The 20,699-nt window shown below is 33.7% G+C and overlaps 1 protein-coding gene across 2 annotated transcripts; it reads right to left on the bottom strand.

The window, feature by feature from the left end:
• Positions 1–1,468: 1,468 nt before the first annotated feature.
• Positions 1,469–20,643, bottom strand: LOC128246657 (tRNA pseudouridine(38/39) synthase-like). Of its 2 annotated transcripts, none has more exons than XM_052964963.1 (11): positions 20,517–20,643; positions 17,734–17,876; positions 17,503–17,581; positions 17,013–17,097; positions 13,220–13,280; positions 11,822–12,067; positions 10,234–10,360; positions 9,220–9,277; positions 8,828–8,883; positions 7,709–7,816; positions 1,469–6,716 (listed from the first exon to the last, which is right to left on the bottom strand). In XM_052964963.1, the coding sequence occupies exons 6-11, from the start codon at positions 12,062–12,064 to the stop codon at positions 6,274–6,276; spliced, it is 1,035 nt and encodes a 344-aa protein (XP_052820923.1). In that variant the 5' UTR covers positions 12,065–12,067; positions 13,220–13,280; positions 17,013–17,097; positions 17,503–17,581; positions 17,734–17,876; positions 20,517–20,643; the 3' UTR covers positions 1,469–6,273. The 2 variants fall into 2 exon arrangements, with proteins under 2 accessions (XP_052820923.1, XP_052820922.1); XM_052964962.1 differs by having other exon boundaries at positions 11,816–12,067.
• Between the last annotated feature and the right edge of the window lie 56 nt (positions 20,644–20,699).

Raw genomic sequence — 20,699 nt, forward strand, 5'->3', positions numbered from 1 at the left:
TTTGGACTTGATTTAGTATTGCTTTTCTGGTATATATTCATTTAATGCACAAAGAAATTATTTTGAGTGTTCAGTATCACTTTCACACATTGTTTACTATTATTTTTTTGCATATTTGGCCTATTTATGCTTATATATGCATTGTTGTATTTCAAAACCTTTGTGAAAAATAGAAACAGTATTATTTCTTTCATACATAGTCTGATACATATTCAGTTTGAATGCGTTATTTTTATCATATTTGAAAAATTTGCCATTGTCCAATAAGACACATGCTGTTTTTGTGTTAATATCAACTAAAAACATCCGTTTTCAACTCTTCTTTAGTATGTAAATGAAGAAGTTAACATTATAACTCCATTGACCAGATTTTTATGCAATTTTACATTACATTTTAGTATTATTAAACAGCTAAAAACAAGGCATGTTATGTTATAAATGCATTTCATCTAGTAAACAATGTTCACTTTTTATATAACAGTTCAATAATTATGTTCTGTTTATGTTTGCAACTTTCAGACGAAATGATAATGTTTATTAAAGTACTACAAAAATTGTTAAATTGTTATTTCATATCATTTCTTCATGATGAATGAGGTAACTTATTCTTCCCTACAAGTTGTCATTCCAGCATGGTAACGTTGCCCCCTCTCCCTATATGATTAGAACTGCAGTGTACATGAACAATAACTCTATTTCAGCGTATTGCAAGAGTTATTCCCTTTGTATCTTTTCCTGTCCGGAGCATAACTAGAAAACTACTTTTTTGGAATTTCATTTAACATCATTCAATGGTATTTAGCACAACGAGAGGAAGTGCAGTGCACAATGACTATAGCTGTTTTTAATCTAATTACATAATTATTGCCCTTTGCCGCTTTTTCTCGACCAGAGCATTACTTTAAAACTACTCATGGTATTGAAATAAAACTTGGTATATGGGTAGGTGGCAATGACAAAAAGTACAGTGCACAAGCACCCTAATTCTGTCGTGTTCATTAATGTACACCACCCCCTTAGAGCTCTAAAATAGAGCTATGGTTCTTGCACACTGCACTTCCTTTCAGTATGTTCAATCATTGTATGAAATTTAATTGAATTCCATCATTAAGTTTGCCTCGGACCGACCCACCGACCGACCGACCACAGGGTGACTCCAATGTAGCCCTATCAATGTGCATGTTCCAGAATTATACATTCTGTTTTCAGTGATCAACTAGTGATACACTGTACATGTTCTAGAGTTATAGAATCTGTTTCTTAATCATCAACCAGTGATATACAATGTACATGTTCTAGAGTTATAGATTCTATTTCTTAATCACCAACCAGTGATATACAATGTACATGTTCCCGAAATATAGATCCTTCTTCTTCATAATAAGGATTGATGTGATGTATCGTTGGATAAGTAACATGTGAACTTCACTTATCCACAAATACATGCAATTTTAAACACAACTCTACAAATATTTTGATGTTTTATTCAATATCAAATTAGTTACTGACAAACACAAGACGTATCCAAGGAAACGGACCAGAATGTTTTAAATGCTAAAAATATCAATCAATACAGTTAACAGTGCTAGGATAAATTTTAAAACTCTGTAAAAAACACACTTCACCAGACTTATATATTTTAAACATGTTATTGAAACTGTAACATTTCTACTAAATAACTTTGCTTTTCTGTTTGACAATCTTTTTAAAATATTAAAACATGTAAATATGTACATAACACCATATCCAACAATCAAACAATACAGACAGTAAACTATATGACTAGACTATAAATACCAATAATTGAATATGGTAATTTCTGAAAAATCTCAAACAACAATTCTGTGAGTTAATTTTAATCCATAAAATACTTCTACAAATATCTAAAACATCATATAAAAGCACCACTCTGAAAAAGCACATTGAGTAAATATCGTAAGTTTCACATCGCACAGCATATAATATCTATTTATAACTGATGTTTAAGTAACAACAAACAATTAGTGTTTGAAATTATATTTTGTCCAATGGGATGATATTATTCCTCAAATCTGCCATACATTTATTTTGATTATTGTTGATTTAAATCATGTGAATCAGCAGGTTAAACAGTGGCTGGGCAAATAGACAAAATATAATCTCAAACACTACGCCGGTCAACCTTTGTCCATGACATAAGGTTGAACTTTTTTGGAAAAGTGTAGATTGCTGAATTTTATAAATTGTAACAACATTCCGCAATGTTTGAATTGAATGATTTCTAGAAGCAATAGTATGATGCATACAAGTATATCTGTGATGTTTGGCACATGTTACCTTATAATCTGTTTCAAAACGTATAATATAGATTTAGTAAACCGCAAGTAGTTACATACAAAGTTCATTAAGGTAATCCATCCAACATAAATGCAACAAAAGGCTACATGTAGTTTAAACTTACAACAAGTTGAGTTTAAGAAATTTTATGTTTTTATCGAAAACTTTTTGTATAAACATTTGTGTAGACATTATGTTATTTCAGAAACTAATTAATAAAATTGCTTTGTTGTCTCATTTTAATGTTTTCTAATAATATCTCCTTTTATTATACTATATCATTTAGCATTATGATGGTGATATTCAAAAATGCAATCCGTCAAAAATAATATAATGGTTCATCAATATAAAATTAAAAAGAAGTTATCTCGATATTAATTTTAAGTCTTCCTTTTGAGGCTTAATTTATTCTAATGATGTTTGTTTCCACAAACGCACCCATCCCTATATCTTCCTCCCAAGTCTACATTTATTTGACGATGATGTTTTTTTCCCCGTAAATTCCTTAGAATGTGCATTTTCTGAGTCAACATCTTAAAATTTGGATAATGTTTTTCTAAAATTTTCTACAATAGTGAATACCCTGATAAAGGTCAGTTAGGTACAAAAACCTGGTTCTCAAAAATGAAAAAGAGAATAAAAGAGTACCTAATAATAGTAATTCCTACATACCGAGCCTAATTTATATCATTTCTTTTTATCAGATGGATGGCTTACCTGAACTTGAATACTGCGAGACCGTGTCATGCTGAGTACCTTTATTAATGTATACATAACATGTTAATACGACGTGATCTGAAAATGTATATTTGGAATGACGAAGACCTCCATGGCAACATTCAACATTAGCAACACGTCCACAACACAAAATATCTACATTCAGATGTACCCTTTGACCAAGCAAGACGTTAATACACTCATACATAAAATGTAATATAATGTACAGCTTCACTCCTTTACCGTTTTTACTGTACATAATATACTAAGATAGACAAATACACAAGCGAAAAACAGTGATAAAAAGTGGGTAAAATCTAAATACTTTGTCAAGTATGTAGTGAAAAACTGAAACTGACACAATTTATTCCATGTATATTAATACAATCTATGTCATCTGTCATATTACGAACTAAAAAAAACATTTAAAAATGCAAATCAAAAAGTTCTGTTTGAATTACTTACCAACAGTTTAGTTTTTAAACCGTTGGTAAGTAATTCAAACAGAACTTTTTGATTTGCATTCGTCAATTTTTTTACACAGTGAAAGCTTAAGAATGTAATTTATTTTACTTTTTTTTCTTCCATTGACATACTTTATCAATTACTTTATGACAAAAGAAGGTGCATCAACGGTATTAGACTCCTTAATAAAGCTTAAACTGAAGTGCAGGTAGCTCTTACTATTTTGAAAGTAATATCTTGACGGATAAATTCTCTCAACAAGATATACAGAATAGCTCTTGGAAAAATGACTATTTCAAAAATATCTTGATAGTAAAATTCTCTATATACCAAGATAGAACACCATTTCATAGAAAGGATCGGAGTAAGGACTCAGATCAGACATCATACATGACTCTCACAACACACTAAATAACGATAACCTAAATAACAACATCACTCTGTAATTAAACAGAGATAAATGAACTTTGCACTTTTGTTTAATGAGAAAGTAATGTTCAGCCTGTATACATGTGTAAAAGGTTCCTATGTTATGTAAAACTATATTAAGTTATAGTTCTGGCATCCACAACTGTGTATTACTATTTCAATAGTACTCAAAATACGAGGTAAGTGGGTACCATGTTGTCAAGGCAACATTCAATAACTAACATGCAGTATAAGTGAATATCATTGTTATTGATCCATATATTAGATACTGAACTGTTTAACCCCGCCTACTGTTACCATTCCAATATGGGAGTTAATGTAACTCTCAATCATGGTATAGGTCTATATCTTTGACAGGGGTGGCACATAAGTTTATGTTTTGAACATTAATATTATCATCACGTACCTATTACGAGTCCGTGCAATCATAAAGATAATTCCTGTCTAAAGTATAAAAAACTTTTAACAAGAAAATATTTCGCAAATTATTGAAAAACAACAAATAGTCAGCTTAGCTTAATTCTGTTTAAAGGGACTTATGAAGTTTCCAGAAATTTGGGCCAGAGAAAACCCTCTAAAACTGTGGGAGTTGTTCGCTCCACAAACCTCAATATTCACGTAGCCAAAAGTGTAAAAATCCTACTCTAGGGCATGTTACTGTACGTGTAAGACGTGGTGGCCCCAGGTCAATAAAAATACTTCAGGCAATATTACCCATCAAGGTGGGAATGAGTACATAGTATCAGAGTATTATCTCTTAAACTGTTGGAGAATATCGCTCTACAGCATTTTGCCAACTGACTAACTGCCCAACAGACCAAACCTATGCAGACTTCAAACTTTGTTTGCAGGAGTATAAATATAAATATTCATATATTCTAATGATTTTTCAACAACAATGGAAGTATACAATGTAAACAATGGTCCCATTACCATGGCAACATAACATAAAATATAAATTTAGTTAACAAACCAATAAACAGAAGACGATGTGTAAAACATACATTTTACATATTTCAAAAAAAATAAATTACAAAGTTCATGATCATTATAAAAAAAACATATTGAAGACCTCCAGCACGGCTTTTGTAAGTTCCAGCAGACCAAACGGATTTATTTCTTTTTCTGCAAGCAACCCTCAATGATGTTGCATTTTGGGAGGATTTAGTTTTCATGCAACAGCAGACCACGAATATAAAACAATTTATCAGTGATTTTCGAATAAATTAAATAATGGCCTTGTAAAATTGACCAGAACTAACAAATCTGAAAAAAGTGCTTCTCTAAAATAAGGCAATCAACAGCAACCAATACACACAGAAAGCACTTAACCAAACTAGTGGTCAAAATTACCACAAGCACAAAAAAAGCCTGACATATGCCCAATAACTCCATATATCTAGAGTACAAGAAAACAAGGTAAACATGCTTAACTCAATTCTATGTGACAGATTAATGATGAATATCAGTTCAATTCATTTGATTTTGGTCCAACTACAGTGGCTCACATGGTTAAATGCAAACTTCTGGCCTTGACCGTACACACATAGGGTAATGAACCTCAAACATATAGCACCCATTATATACAACTCCACTGACAAAAACCTTGTTTGGTTTCTTTTTTCCAAAGCCTTGACCTTTTCAACTATTCTCTCCTCTCTAACATGAAATTCTGGCCTTGACCTTAAGCGTAATGAAAACCCTTGATCTTGTTGTTTTTTCTCTGAAGCCATGACCTCCACTCTGACTTGAATAACAGACCTTGACCTTAGAGTGATGAACACCATTGACCTTGTTTTTTCATCCAAGGCCATGACCATTTCAATGTCCCTTTCTCAATACATTGACCTCAGTGTCATAAACACCATTAACCTTGACCTTCTCCACTACGCTCTCCTCTCTAATTCCAACAACTTGCCTTGACATTGGAGTAATGATCACCAAATATCACCATTCTTCCATACAACTGGTAAAAGTCTTCATCCAGGTTCTTCTCTAACACTTTGCCTTTCCTTTACCTTGAGCAACTTGAGTCCATGTCTTATTGCAGTATAAGTCATCGAGTAATATGTGTCATTATTAACCTCTGTTTGTTGTGAGATATTCTCTGTCAAATTGGTCAGTATCGTTACCTGATGTACAGTAAATTGAAAAATGAAATAACTTTTCTCAATCAGTTTGTATTTAAACATGATTCCATTATATCCATGTTTCAAAATTCTCAATAGTAATAATCCTTGCAAATAAATTTCAATGTATTCTACAACAAAATCCTGATTAACGTCTTATTTTTCAAATGAATCATTGGACGGAGAATTTCTCATGACAATTATCAAAGGAAATGACTCATTCCCCAGTTTGACTTATAACTGAGCTTTCCCCAATCTCTTCTTGTGTACTTCTTCCCACTTTCTCTTCTCCTTTCATACCATTCTCTGATGTCTCCAAGTTTTCCTCCCCATTATCCTTAAGAGAGGTTTTAGAATCGCAAATATCTTTATCAGCCTTCATATTAGTAGTTTCTCCATCAATGTCCCTTACAGTGTCATCATCTCCTTTATTGTTTTCTCCATAAATTATGTGAGGATCCTTATTCTCTCCGGACTTGGGTTTATCTAATGTTCCAAATGGCTTATCATCTATGTGGCTAGGCTTATCAATTTCAAGACGTTGACGTTTCCGTGACGTCATCTCCTCTTCACTGCTATCGTCCTGCGCTTCAATTTCAGCATTTTCTCTCCATCGCTGTTTTCTCGACTCGTGTGATGCTATCATCTCGTCAAGGGTCACTGTAATAAAAAAATTGGCATCATTTCATGCACTTAAGTTTACACATGTCAACACAAAACACATCTCTACATCATTCACAAACAAATAAATAGAGAAGCTTCTGTAAGTTACCATGTATACATTTTATCAAATGTGTTTGTTTTAATAATATGGGCTCTTGAAAGGCTTAAAGGCGCACAATACAGGCTGATTCAAAAATAAAAAATAAAAATATTATCATGTTTATCTCATTTGATTTAATGATCAAAACCAAAAACAACAGCATATCATTTACGTAGAGATAAAGAAATACAATGTAGCAATATTTTTGCAATCTTTTAACTCTGGAAATTGTGGCCACATCGCTATTATTTCCACAAACCCAATTTTTAAGGTTAGTATTTTTTATCTGTTATATGCTTTTTTATCATTTGAGTCAAATGAGTTAGACAAGTCAAAACTAAAAATAAATACTTTTGGCATCAGCCTATATTGTGCGCCTTTAAGTCATTTGGACTCCTGCCATGGTATGTCATCTGAATACAAATACAAGTCTGGGCAAATGAATATTCTTCAAGTTTGTGATTAATAAACATCAATCGTTTTACAATTGGTAGTATGTGATATATGATGATTGCAAGTGCAATTACACTATAAAGCTGACTTAATCAAAGTCAACAACACTTTGTCAGGAACTACTTTTCATCATGGGTGTGGTTTCTACCAATTGTGAAGTCGTTCCATGAAAAACTGTAGATTAGGAAGAAGTTTAAGTCTTAAAATGATATTAACCTACATACAGAGAAGGTTGACAGACTGCCAAAGTGACCTCTATATACTTATTGTAGTCTCAAACTACTGATTATTTTCAGCGATGTTCCGGTGATCAATTATAATCAAAAATTATAATCAAAAATGGATTGGTTGAGCCTGAAAATTGTATTTGGTCATAATTGATCATATATTCAGATTACTCCTGAACTTGATCAACCCTGTTGTACGGACTACTTACAGCCTCCCTGTCTCTCCATCAGCACCTTAGGATTCCTGTCTTCTACGAGCCATTCAGACTGCATCAGTAAAGGGGGACTCAGATCACACCAGGGCGCAATGTCACAGTCTGAAAAAATGACAGAAAGATTAGTTCAAATCCAATTTACAGTAGATAAAAGAATAAGAAGCACCTTTACTAGTTCATTTATCACCCGAATATTGTCTCACAAATATTTGAGAGTCCGATACATCAACTGTAACTTACAATACATGTAAAGTGAATCATGCCATCTTGATGAGACCTTTTGTTTATAATAAACCTGAGAATGTTTGAAAACTTACTCATCAAAAAGGCTTTCATAATTTAAAACTCATTATTTGAATTTTGTTTTTTGTTAGAAGTAAAACTACAACTTTAACTACATAGATAAGTGTCAAATATCTGAATATTTATAATAGGGTTCATAAACAGGAGGAACACATAAATATGCCAAGACTTGTCCATTTTTAATCCAGGGCTATATATATGTGTATTGGCACTTGCTGGGGACGGGTATTATTGGCAAAGCATCGAGATCTAGAACAATTTTTCATAAGCATATCTCAATATATCGTTGAAATAAAAATAGGTAATGTATGGTAACTAATTAGGTTTCTCTGTTCATATCATTATTATTTCACTTTCTGTTTCGATAATCCATAAATAGCAGAACTAGGTATCAATAATGCTGTGCATCCCTAGAACAGGCTTTGTCAAATACTAACCAAGTTTAATATAAATATTCTAAATGGTTTCTGAATTATAGGGTATTGTAGACCTACAGTAAGGACAACATTAGTGAATGGCAATACAATTTCTATTGAACAACAAACAAGCTAAAGATTGCATAAAACATCTCTCCAAACCTAGGGGCCCTTTTTAAGGTGTGAGTGGTCTAGTGGTTTAGGTGTCCGCTCGTAACCCAACAGGTCTCAGGTTTACAAACCATGGAACATTCTAATGACCTCTTAGAAAGGACACAGTACTGGTTTCTGCTCAGGCAACTGACTCGAAAGTGATTTACATCAGTAACTCACATCAGCTTTCAGCTATCCCAAAAGTTGTGTGAAAATAAATATAATCAGAACACCTCCGTACCTGTTTCCACTTTAGCTTTCTCGAGGTCATTCAGCATGCTCTTTACCATTGTTGCTCTGTGAAAAAATAAGAAGAGATGTTATCAATAAAAGTTTGATCAGCCAGGGGTTGTCAGCAAGATGGATACATAAATTTTCTCTGAGTTCTCCTATTTCCCCCTCAACATAAGACCACACTCTCACGCAACATGACATGAGTGTGACTGTGTGGCTAAGCTTAATTTAATATTACTTTCTTCACTGTTGTAAAAAATAAAGATTAAAATAAATAAAGTTAAAAATAAATCAATTGACCGCTGTCAATCATTTAAACACCACTTTACATGCTTTAGAACCAGCACAAACGCCAGTGAAAAACAAATTATAATAAGGCAAGTCAAACTCCTTGCTTACTTGATGGAATGCTCAGCCCAAAGCTGCTGGAGGGAGGTGAGGTTGTCTTCATGGCATTCTGAAACATGAATGGGGAAAGTCTTAAAACTGTTTTGAAAATACTGGGCCAATTGTTTAGAAATTTGTTAAAGTAAGCAATTATTAATTACAGAAGTGTTAACTTTTAAGTCTTAACTTCTCTAGAAGATTAATGAATTCACTTGTGATCTGCAGTATTTGTAACAAATGCTGTTTTAACAGTACCTGTCTTATTCAAATACATATGAGGATATCATCAACTTTTTATGTCTACAAGTTAACAACAGTCACATTGTTTACTTTCACAACAATCTGAACAATCGCCCAAATGTTTTCAAGAACCAACAACAGGGCTATTGTACTATCTCATTTCTTTAAATTGACCATTGCAAATGCTTGCTTGATTTGTTTGCATCCTGTTATCGACTGCAACTTAACTTAAACGACTTGAAATATGAAACAAATATGCCACAAGAAGTTTCCATTAACTTGGTTTTGGCAGTCCTGGAACCCATCCAATAAAAATCTAAGTCAATTTAAGTCGTAAATTGAAAATATCTTAGTCATATTTTGTTATTTTGATACATACTTGAGTATATTGAAAATAAGCCAATATTTAAAATGAATGTAAAGTTGAGGAAATAAAAACAAGAGGCCCATAAGGGCCTATGCTCTACTGGCATGGCTTTTGTGGTCATTTTTAATTCAGAGCATGTATGTATGGGTAAAAGGCAACAGGCATATAGTTCACGTTTTGTACAAGTTTCCTTTGAATGATATCTTGAACAGTATTTTTGGTTATGGCCAAGTCAACAGTTATCATACTCTGAGAATGCCAACAACGACACCCAGACCATGATAATACCTTAACCTTTTTTCATTTAAATGTGGGCATGCAAAAAATGTCAAAATGAGAATCCTGTATCCTGCAAAACATTCTATAAACCGTATAAGTTACTAATAAGGTGAAATAAGATCTGTGATATATTAGCTTACCAGCTTCGTAAATCCACTCAAATTCTCCTCCAAAGTCAGCGTCATACAAGCACAAAGGCGCGTCAGATGACATGTTATATTGCGGCTTACGCGGATTTTTCTCAATGTTCAGAAGTTCATCAACCACCTGGAAAATTAGTACATGGATTGCTATTGTATAAATCTAATAACATTTCATCACCATTAATCTGAACATCATTTATAAAAAAAAATACCAATATTTCCTCTTTGGTTTCGATTTTTGTTTTTTCTTTGTTTGATCAAAATTTACATCAAAAATCCGAAATCACTCTTTCGAAATTATTTTGAAGTCAAATTTTAGTGTCCCAATTGCAACAAGTATAAAACATTTTGTGAGAATTTCATTATTTAAAGCAAAAACTGTTTAATACACCTTAACTTTGCGATGGTAAATGCTATATGGCAAACTTGTTGCATCCATTGATTTGTAATTTAAATTATTTCTACCTTGTTACCTTCATTTAGAAAAGTATAAACTATGAACATTAGAGGAGAATTACTAGTATCGAATGCAATTACTAAAACTAGAGATTGCTCTTTTGAAAAAGTCCTTGTCTCCCCTATTGTGTGGTCGTAGTTGGGAAAAAATAAATGATGGACGTGAAATTAGTAATTTTGGACTCGAGACGAACTAACAGTGAAGTTTGGTTTATTCACCTGTATTGAATAGTGAAGAGAAAAAAGTGTTGTTGATTAATCTTGGAAAATGTAAACGAAGTTTGCATTGTATTAAGTTTCTGGGTGCAAGCGTAATTCAATTATTGATCGGAAACCATTTTTCAGTTCAAGGTTATCATTACCTTGACCTTTGACCTACTGATTACAAAATCATTAGGGATCATCTACATGACCAACTTGCATACCAAGTATTAAGTTCTTGGGTGCAAGTGTTCTTTTGTTACTAAGCGGTAAATGTTTCTTCACCTCAAGGTCACGGCAACCTTGGCCTTTGACCTACTGATCTCAAAATCAATAGGAGTCATGTATTAGTCATGACTAACTAGTATACCAATTATTTAGTTACTGGGAAAAAGCGTTCTATAGTTATTGAGCAGAAACCATTTTTAATTTAAGGTCATTGCCAACATATTGTTTTTTTTTACCTGAAGGTAACCTTGACCTTTGACCTTTTGATCTCAAAATCAATAGGGGTCATCTTCTAGTTATGAACAACTAGCATTCCAAGTATGAAGTTCCTGGACCCAAAGTATCTTTAGTATTTTAGCGGAAACCAATTATTCACCTCAAGGTCAAACTGACCTTGACCTTTGACCTAGTGAACCAAAAATCAATACTAGTCATGACCAAATACTAGCATACCAAATTCTTGGGTCTAAGCTTTCTATCGTTATTTAGCAGAAACGGAGTGTGACGTTCAGACTGACTGACGGACTGATCGACGGACAGGGCAAAAACAATATGTCTTCCCATGAAAGGGGGTGACATAATTACTTGTATTGACCTTACTTTGTGTGCTTGCATCAATTAGCAAATTTTAAGATGTTTTCTATTAACTAAACACAATGCAAGGGAGATAACTAGACAAAAACCAAATACATACTTCAACCGATTCTTTCCCTTTGCCAACAAGGAACAGCACAGAGAAGATGCTGCGAATCTGATGCCACAGGAACGCCCTCCCGACGATCGTGAGTTCGCACATTGTGAATCCGTCATCGGTCTCATCTACAGTCTTGACTTCAACCTCCATGATTTTTCGAACATAGTTTGTAATGCCATCTTTAACATTGAACTTGCAGAAGTTGCGGAAGTCATATTCGCCAATCAATTTTTTGCCGGCTTCTTCCATGAGCTGTGTTGAATTAAAAAAATCATATAATCAGGAAATTTTAAGTCTTCATATGATGTTTTTCTCCAAATCACTATTTCATGAAAATCAAACAGTTTTTAAAGTCACCCTCGTATTTAAATTCAATACATAAACATATATAACAAACAAATTTTGAGTAATAAACCTTGAACTGCTTACTATATAATGCATTTGTGGAAAATATATTACTGGTAACAAGATTGTAATTGTGTATTTAAAAGATGGAAATGCACAAATATTAAATGACTGGTGAGTCCTATAGATTTACAATGATCAACTTTCATTTCATAAGGTAGAAATACAGTGTTTTCTGCACCTTTCTTTCAAATTAAACATGCTATCCTTCATAAGAAACATGGTGTTGAATAGATGTATATTCTTCCTTTTTGGTAAATTAAAACAATTGAATTAAGTATGGTACATCTTATTTGGGAGTAGAAGTGCATCTTCTTAGTTTCCTTTGGAGTTTGCTACCCAAAAAATCTTTTAAGCATTTTTGCCTTAAACAAGAGCTTACAAGTTATTACAACATAAAATTAATCACTTTTGTTGGCACAAGGTTGTGTGAGTATGTGGTCTTGTTGAGGGGTAAAACAGAGTACTTGGAGAAAACCCACTTGGTTGGTTACCATGGTAACCACAAATCAAACTCACATGCTGTTTTACCAACCCAGATTGCCTAGGTCAGAAGGGAGTGTACTAACCAATGGCTAACCGGACATGCTTTATCTTTGAGGTAGGGATGTGGGTCTTACACTCAACACATGGTCTTTACATTCCAAACACATGTGCAAAGTTATTTTAAAATATGACAAAAATACAGTCAGGACACAACAAACTATACGGTATATGCATATATTCTATATATAATGTCCAGGGCTGATCTTAATAAAGCATCTGAAGTCAATTCCTTACTCCTCATTTTCTTCAATGAAGTATCAAACTTATCATGATATATTAACTTAATACAATCTGACATATTTCATTTTCATTGCTTTAATTCAAGTTACATATACTTTTATGTAAAAGAACACTGAATTCTTTTAATTTGACTATGAACGTTTTAGAAAATTGACTCAAATTAAGAAATGACTTGAGATGTTTTATGAATACTGCCCCAGGTTTATTACTTACCAGTATATTTAGGTCTCCTTTAGGGAAGAAATACTTGTATGTTCTTCTCCTGCAGCTGAACCTGAAATGATACCATTGGTTGACGGTATACCGTAGGAATCCTCTTTCCCCGTTCATCAATGTACTACAAACATGTCAACTGCTCAGACCTTGCCAGTTTTGAATGCGTTATCTAAATATATATTACAATTTCAGATTTAGGGAAAATGTTAGAGTTTTTCACATCATCAAAGACACCAATGCTATGTGACAATACTTTTGTGTAACTTGGTATACATAGCAGAACTTCTATAGATTGGAATGTATGATGTTTATTTACGCCCCCATCGTCTTTGACCCAAGTAAGGGTTATCAGGCTTTTAAGGTAGTGGGGCTTAGCGCACAGGCAGAATGAAACCAACGTAAGGGCAATCCTGCTTTTAAAGTGTGCCAGAGTAAAGCAGATGATATGACCTCGTATTTACCTACCAAAATACAGGTAGTATTTTCAGTGAGGAGCCAGAGATTGGAGGTCAAGAGTCTTACATTCAAGAGTCTGCAACAAGTCCACACTTCTACAGTTTTGGCAAACAGTTTATAAAGAAATACAATACAGTTTCCACCTACGGAGCATGGATTTCATCCAACTCATAACTTAAAGCCATAAGTGTTATTGATCAGGATAAAATGATGATCAAGTATTGTCGATAATCGATTGTAAAATCTATTATCAAATGTGGCGTATTCTCTTAAACAAGACGCTAATGCGGCAACGCCGCATTAAAGCCGGATTTTTATTTGATGATGCAATTTTGCAAACCGAGGATTTGAGCTAGTGACCTAGTATTTTTAACCAAAAAGATCCATATTTATACTGAGTATGTATGTAAAGTAACCAAATGTCATGAAAACTGAAAAAAAAATCAATATCCTGCAGGAAAAACTGTAATTTATGCTTAAATTCTATTATACTTTAATGTGACTGGACTGATATCCTGGAGAAAAAATGTAAAAGTTTCTTGAAAATCTATTATACTTAAATGTGACTAAGATATCCTGGAGAAAAAAATGTAAAAGTTTCATGAAAAGTTTCATGATTTTTAAAAAAAAATATTATGACATCAGGAAAATATTTCCTAAGATTTGACCTAGTGACTTAGTTTTTGATCTGAGGTGACCCATATTCACAAATGTTTAAGACAACAAGCAGACAAATATTCTGAGCAAGTTTCATAAAGATTTGACAAAAATTAATGAATTTTTATGGCCGTGGAATTCTTTCTCCTAAGGCAGTAACTCTGTAATTAGCTGAAATAGAATTGCAATTCCTGTACACTGCACTCCCTCTCATTATGATCTATCACTGTATGAAGTTCTATTAAATAGTTTTCAAGTTATGCTCCTGACAAGAAAAAGGTAACAAAGGGCAATAACTCTGTAATTGGCTGAAAAAGAATTGCGGTTCCTGTATATTACACTTCCTCTCATTATGATCTATCACTGTATGAAGTTTTATTAAATTCCATCCAATAGTTTTCAAGTTATGCTCAGGACAAAAAAACAAAGGGCAGTAACTCTGTATTTAGCTGAAATAGAATTGCGGTTCCTGTACACTGCACTCCCTCTCATTATGATCTATCACTGTATGAAGTTTTATTAAATTCCATATAATAGTTTTCAAGTTATGCTCCCGACAAGAAAAAGTAACAAAGGGCACTAACTATGTAATAAGCTGAAATAGAATTGCGGTTCCTGTACACTGCACTCCCTCTCATTATGATCTATCACTGTATGATGTTTTATTAAATCCCATCCCATAGTTTTTAAGTTATGCTGCGGACAAGAAAAAAGTAACAAAGGGCAGTAACTCTGTTATCAGCTGAAATAGAGTTATGGTTCTTGTATACTTTTCAAGTTATACTCCGGATAAAACAAGCATTTTCAGTGAAAAGATATCCCCCGCCAACGATGGCTTGTTTGTGCTTGATGGCTTGTTTGTGCTTGAAGGTTTAAAAAAATCTCAGAAAGAATAAGATAAGCACATTGGTTTATCCCTTTCCGAGCCAAATTATAAAATATCGACCGGGACTACTTTATGATAAAAAAATTTAACGAAATAAATCAGAGGGATGATTAAATAAAACTGTCTTTTCCGAAACTGCTTACTTGGAAACATCAATCATTGCAAAATAGTACAGTATAAGATAAGACGCCACCTTTAAAAGTGGCGTTTTATCTGGAACTGCACTATTTTCAACAGCATAGGTATGCGGTGAATGGGTTAAAAATCGATATTACAAAACTAAGGGGATGTCATTTATTACTAATTAACCCTTTGCACGCTGGGTAAATTGTTGTCTGCTCAAAAATGTCGTCTGGTTTATTCTAAATTTCTTTCCATTTACTTAAAACTTTGGGGATATATTGACTGAGTGGCAAACAGCTTGGAACCTGACCAGGCGCCGAGTTACTCGGCATCTGGTCTGGTTCCAAGCTGTTTGCAAAGCCTTTAAAATCGCCATCAGCAGCTTAAGGGTTAAATAACACAGGAAAAATGTGAATACTAGGTTTTGCTACTTAAACCAACAGTGACACAAATACAATAGATATCTTTACTCTTCTTAAAGTGGCGCTAAAATGCATGGATAATAATAATTATATATCAGACAGTGTTATAATAAATGTAAATGATTTGATACCATATTCATTCAGTTGACTACACAACGGCACATGTTTTGCCCAGTTGCAAACATGGATATTTTAATAAATCAAGGGCAAATAACTCATATAGAAATTACACAATCCAAAATATAAATAAACAGGCATCATCGCAGTAAGTTTCAAGAATTTCTACCAACTAGTTACTGAGAAATGGCTGTAAATGAGAGTTTTTCAAAAGATCAAGGGCAATAACTCCAAGTACAATTGACCAATCCATAAAAAATGAACGAGCATCATTCCAGTATAGTGGTTCATATTTATTTTAAGTTTCATGAAATTCTACCGGCTAGTTACTGAGAAAACGCAGGTGACAGACGGACAGACGGAAGGAAGGAAAGACGGACGGACAATGCCATTTCAATATCCCCCTCCCTATTTCATAGGCGGGGGATAAAAAGTAACAAGGGGCAATAACTCAGTAATAAGCAAGAGTAGAGTTATGGTTATTGTACACTGCACTTCCTCTCACTGTGCTTTACCATTGTATGAAGTTCCAATGAATTCCATCCAGTACTTTTCAAGTTATACACCGGACAAAAAAGGAATAAGGGGCAATAACTCAAAAATAAGCAAAAATAGATTATGGTTATTGTACACTGCACTTCCTCTCATTATGATCTACCATTGTATGAAGTTTGATTACCATTGGATAAAAACTCTTGATTTTATTACATAAAATGAAAACTTAAACACAAAATTGTTAACACACGCCCGCCCGCCCGCCCGGTTTTCGCCATTCTATAACCCGTAATTCTTCGATGAAAATCCGGCTAAAAAGGCAAAATAGTGTGCAACAACTGTATCAATAATTTGGTATTCAGCTAAAACATTAATGGTCTTGAATATATACTTCGTTACAAACAAAACACAGCAGAAGATTTTGCATTCATGTTTTTACCAGAAGTAGTAAACATCAAATAATAATTAAGTTCTTAATAGCCCGATACAATGTGTTATTTACACCCTAAGCACCCTATTTATTTTCTGCAATTCCCTGCCCTTAATATAACCTGCCTTAAATCCTAGAGGCATTGTGTTCATGTATTTCTATATGGAAAACAGATTGTACTGTACAGTATACATAGTTCCTTACCAGGTCTTTCATGCGCTGTCATCCCTTCTCTCACCTTCACCCCGACCCTCGACAGCAAGTTGCCACGTACATCAAGAGAGACAACCTGGAATGTACAAGAAATGTATTTTGATTGCCACTTTTGAAACTCTGTTAACCTCTGTCAATAACTTAATATATTGTTGCGTTTGGTCAAATTCTTTCTGAAGAAAAACAAATTTTGTATCAGTTGTTTTTATTTATATGTGGTTTTCTCCCTTGGATTGAACAGCAAGTTTATATCCTAAATCTGTTAATTTTTTGTTTTGACATTCTTAGTTAGACTATTAGGTAATTTCATTTGAGTATAAGCTGAAGGCAATTGTTATTGAGTACTCTCAAAAACAAGCACTAAAATATTGATACATTATCAAACTTCAGAAAGTCAAACTTTTGTCTGGGTAACTGAAAGATGTGCATACTTGGACTCAATAAGCTTGCACTTTATAAGGGCCTGGAACAGTTCACTTACTGTGTTCCACTTCCTCTGTGTCATCATATCCTGTGTAGTCATGGCCGAGGTACATGATCGTCAGGGCTACATGGTGTACCTGTGAAAGAAATCGTAACAATAAATAACTTTTCTTACAAATAAAAATCATACATGACATGGTTATAAGGCTAAATAACCCAAACTTTTCTATAAACAAACTGGAAGTGTTTATGTATACAACGTCATTATGATTAAAGATGATACACGTACTTGTTGAAGTCACTGGGACGAAACTTCTTTTTCCTCTTTATAGCCATTCGGGGCATAGGTGGAGCTACAGGGTTCTCTTCTTTGCTGGCTCTCTGAAGCACCTTCACATGAGTCTCAAGCTGACGGATTCTCAACATCAGCTCCTGCAACATTGTACATAGGTCAATGGCAGGCAATAATAAAAGCAGCTCCAAGTTTTACTTAATAGGGCAATACAGATGATGCCAAATAACTAATATATATTATTCATTTATTATTACATATTATTCATCTTCTAGTGTTTCCTTTGTGAATGTTTCATCACAATGCATTTATAATGGCAGACAACTTTTTCTTCTTCACAGGATATTGCGACAGGTCAACACTGAAAGTTTACCTGTCACACTAAATTTTTACCTGTCGCAATGTTACAAACAGTATTCAGTTACATCAGCCTAAACCTTGATTTAAAGCCTCTTTTTTAAATAAGTTTTGTAATTCCCCATTATAACAGGTTTAGATCTTTTTGGTTAGATTTGTCCTACAGCACTATAATAAATTACAAAAAAAGCCAAACATCATGTAAAACAAATCAATATTCGGATCTTATAAATGTCAAATAAAAAAAGAAGTGGGGGCTATTTGACCAAAATGGGGGGCGTTTTGACCAAATTGGGGGCGTTTTGACCATTTTTTTCCAAGTGGGGGCTATTTGACCAAAAGTGTGGGGGCTATTTGACTTGGGGGCTATTTGACCAGGTTCCGTGGAGAAAGTGTCACGTGACGAATTCAGTCAATGGAATAGGGATAAACAGACGACCTATCGAAAGGTAAGTCTGCCGTTAAATTCACTTTGATTATTCACGCACCACTAGTAGTATTATTATGACTGGAAGTGTGCACTATTATGAGATTACGATATATATACTACTTACACACACAAACTTGATCAATGGAAGTCACGTGACCGTTAAAATGTTTCCCACGGTGATTACTCATTTACTATAATAGTATAAAGATTATTGTAAACAAAATTTTAAGGCTAATGTTTTAACTTTAAATTAACCTGTAATTGATCACAGTTTTGATACTATTCTTCATTTAAACAGTTATTAGTGCTATAGATCTGATATTAGTCAATGGATAAAATTTATTTAGGCATTTCGAGATTTTCTGACATTGTTAAATTGCATTTACATTGTATTCATAGTTATTTTTAGTCCAAATAATTGTACGTTGACGGATTTGTTAAAGCATATAGCGTCTATAAAATATCATAAAAACAAGAAATATTACAAGATATTTGTTATTTTATATTAGTTCCGTACACAAAAAATAAATATCCAACTTATAATTATGAGTTTGACGGCTTTTCTTCATTTCATTCTGTCAAAACATAACGATATATACATGAAGGGCACCTGCAGGCTTTAGGGCACAGTTTTAAATAGCTCGGAACATATCGGCCATGGCCGAGTTGTTACGATTGTATAACGAGGTCTATCTCGAAGCTTTGTCGGAGGAGGCCGAGTAATTACGATTTTATTGAGTTGTTCCCCTTCGCATAATTGTTGTCAGTGTCAGTCAACTTCCATTTTATTGGAAAGGTAAACAACTTCTTTTAATGCATTAAATGCTTGTTTAGTGCAAAATAACATTTCACTTACATGGTAAAATATTAATATAACTCTTTATGATCAATTTCAACCATAAAATACTTCACTTAAAACAATTTCAATATTTTTAAAACACCCCCGGTTTTTTTTTGCACATTCCCGTTTAGACGTTAGGGATTGGAAGAATCCCGTATAACACGTCTTTTATTTTAGACTAAGTTATTTTATGCTAGAAAGTTGGTAGGAGTGACCCCTTTGCACTCCTACGCACAGGGTACAGAAGATCGAAAATTCAGCTCTTTGTATGCTTATCAAATAATGCTCACCATGAGCCAATTTCTGACCACTGTGCGCAAGCACAGGGGTTTCTCTCGAAAAACAAATTCTTATATATATTATTAGACAAGGGGTTGAACTCAAATTTTGCAATCCTGACACAGGTTCGCAAACGGAAACAACGTAGGTAAATGTATACTCAATGTTTCATCTATCGGTGTATACCGTCTATCGATGTAATCCGAAACATGCGGAATATCGATCACGTGAACGGGTGGGTACCTGCACTTCATATTGTTTATATTCATTCGAGAGAACTGTCAGCTACAAACATTTAAAGATCATGTCGTTTCTACGCGTAAGTATTCCCCCAAAATCAAAAAAAAATATACGTTATTACATTTTTTCTATATTCTAATTCAACTTTCTAAATGTAAGCCATTGCCATTGCTAGAATCTCGCAAAACCCAGATCGGATTTTCCCGATTTCATCTATTTATATATGCTGATGACGTCACTGACAGGTGCTTCTTAACAATGTGCATATTCGCGGTCACGTTACCTCCATGTTTGGTATTGTTATCTACTGAAAATGTCATATACAGCGGTTGATTGTACATACGTCACAAAATAAAATGGCCGACCCCTTTGTCAACAAATAGGTCAGGTGTCGGACATATACTATAGAAATACTTTTATGGCCACAAAATTTGAAAGGTAATTAAATCCTCAACATATACGTATTAAAAATTATACATTTATATCAACTTCGATTTTACAATAAGCAAAGGAAGTCTTAGTACACCGATAGATGAAACACACAGGCTACCTTTTTCTACAAAATGACGAATATTAAACGCTATAATTCATTAAAATAACAAAAAATAATCATATTAAATGCGCAATTTTTACCGATGCATTCCGAAGAAGAGCACAAAACACCGAAAATTCCCTCAGCATAGTTAATCTGTCAAACTCGACATTTTCTGCGCGTGCGTTAAACTTTGTTACGAATTAATTTATTGGCTATTGTAAAAACCACCGCCGTAAACAGCCAGTCATCAGCCAATGAAATCGCTGGATACAACTGGAGTG

Source organism: Mya arenaria, chromosome 9 (assembly GCF_026914265.1).
Source record: "Mya arenaria isolate MELC-2E11 chromosome 9, ASM2691426v1".
Lineage (NCBI taxonomy): Eukaryota > Metazoa > Mollusca > Bivalvia > Myida > Myidae > Mya > Mya arenaria.

Bases quoted from the DNA above. Each gene is read 5' to 3' on its own strand.
- LOC128246657 (XM_052964962.1), bottom strand. From the start codon at position 12,064: ATGGAAGAAGCCGGCAAAAAATTGATTGGCGAATATGACTTCCGCAAC. The intron at 10,361-11,815 runs GTATGTATTTGG...CTAATTTTCCAG, and splicing joins AAGGGAAAGAATCGGTTGAA to GTGGTTGATGAACTTCTGAA. The intron at 6,717-7,708 runs GTAAGTAGTCCG...TTTTTATTACAG, and splicing joins GATGGAGAGACAGGGAGGCT to TGACCCTTGACGAGATGATA.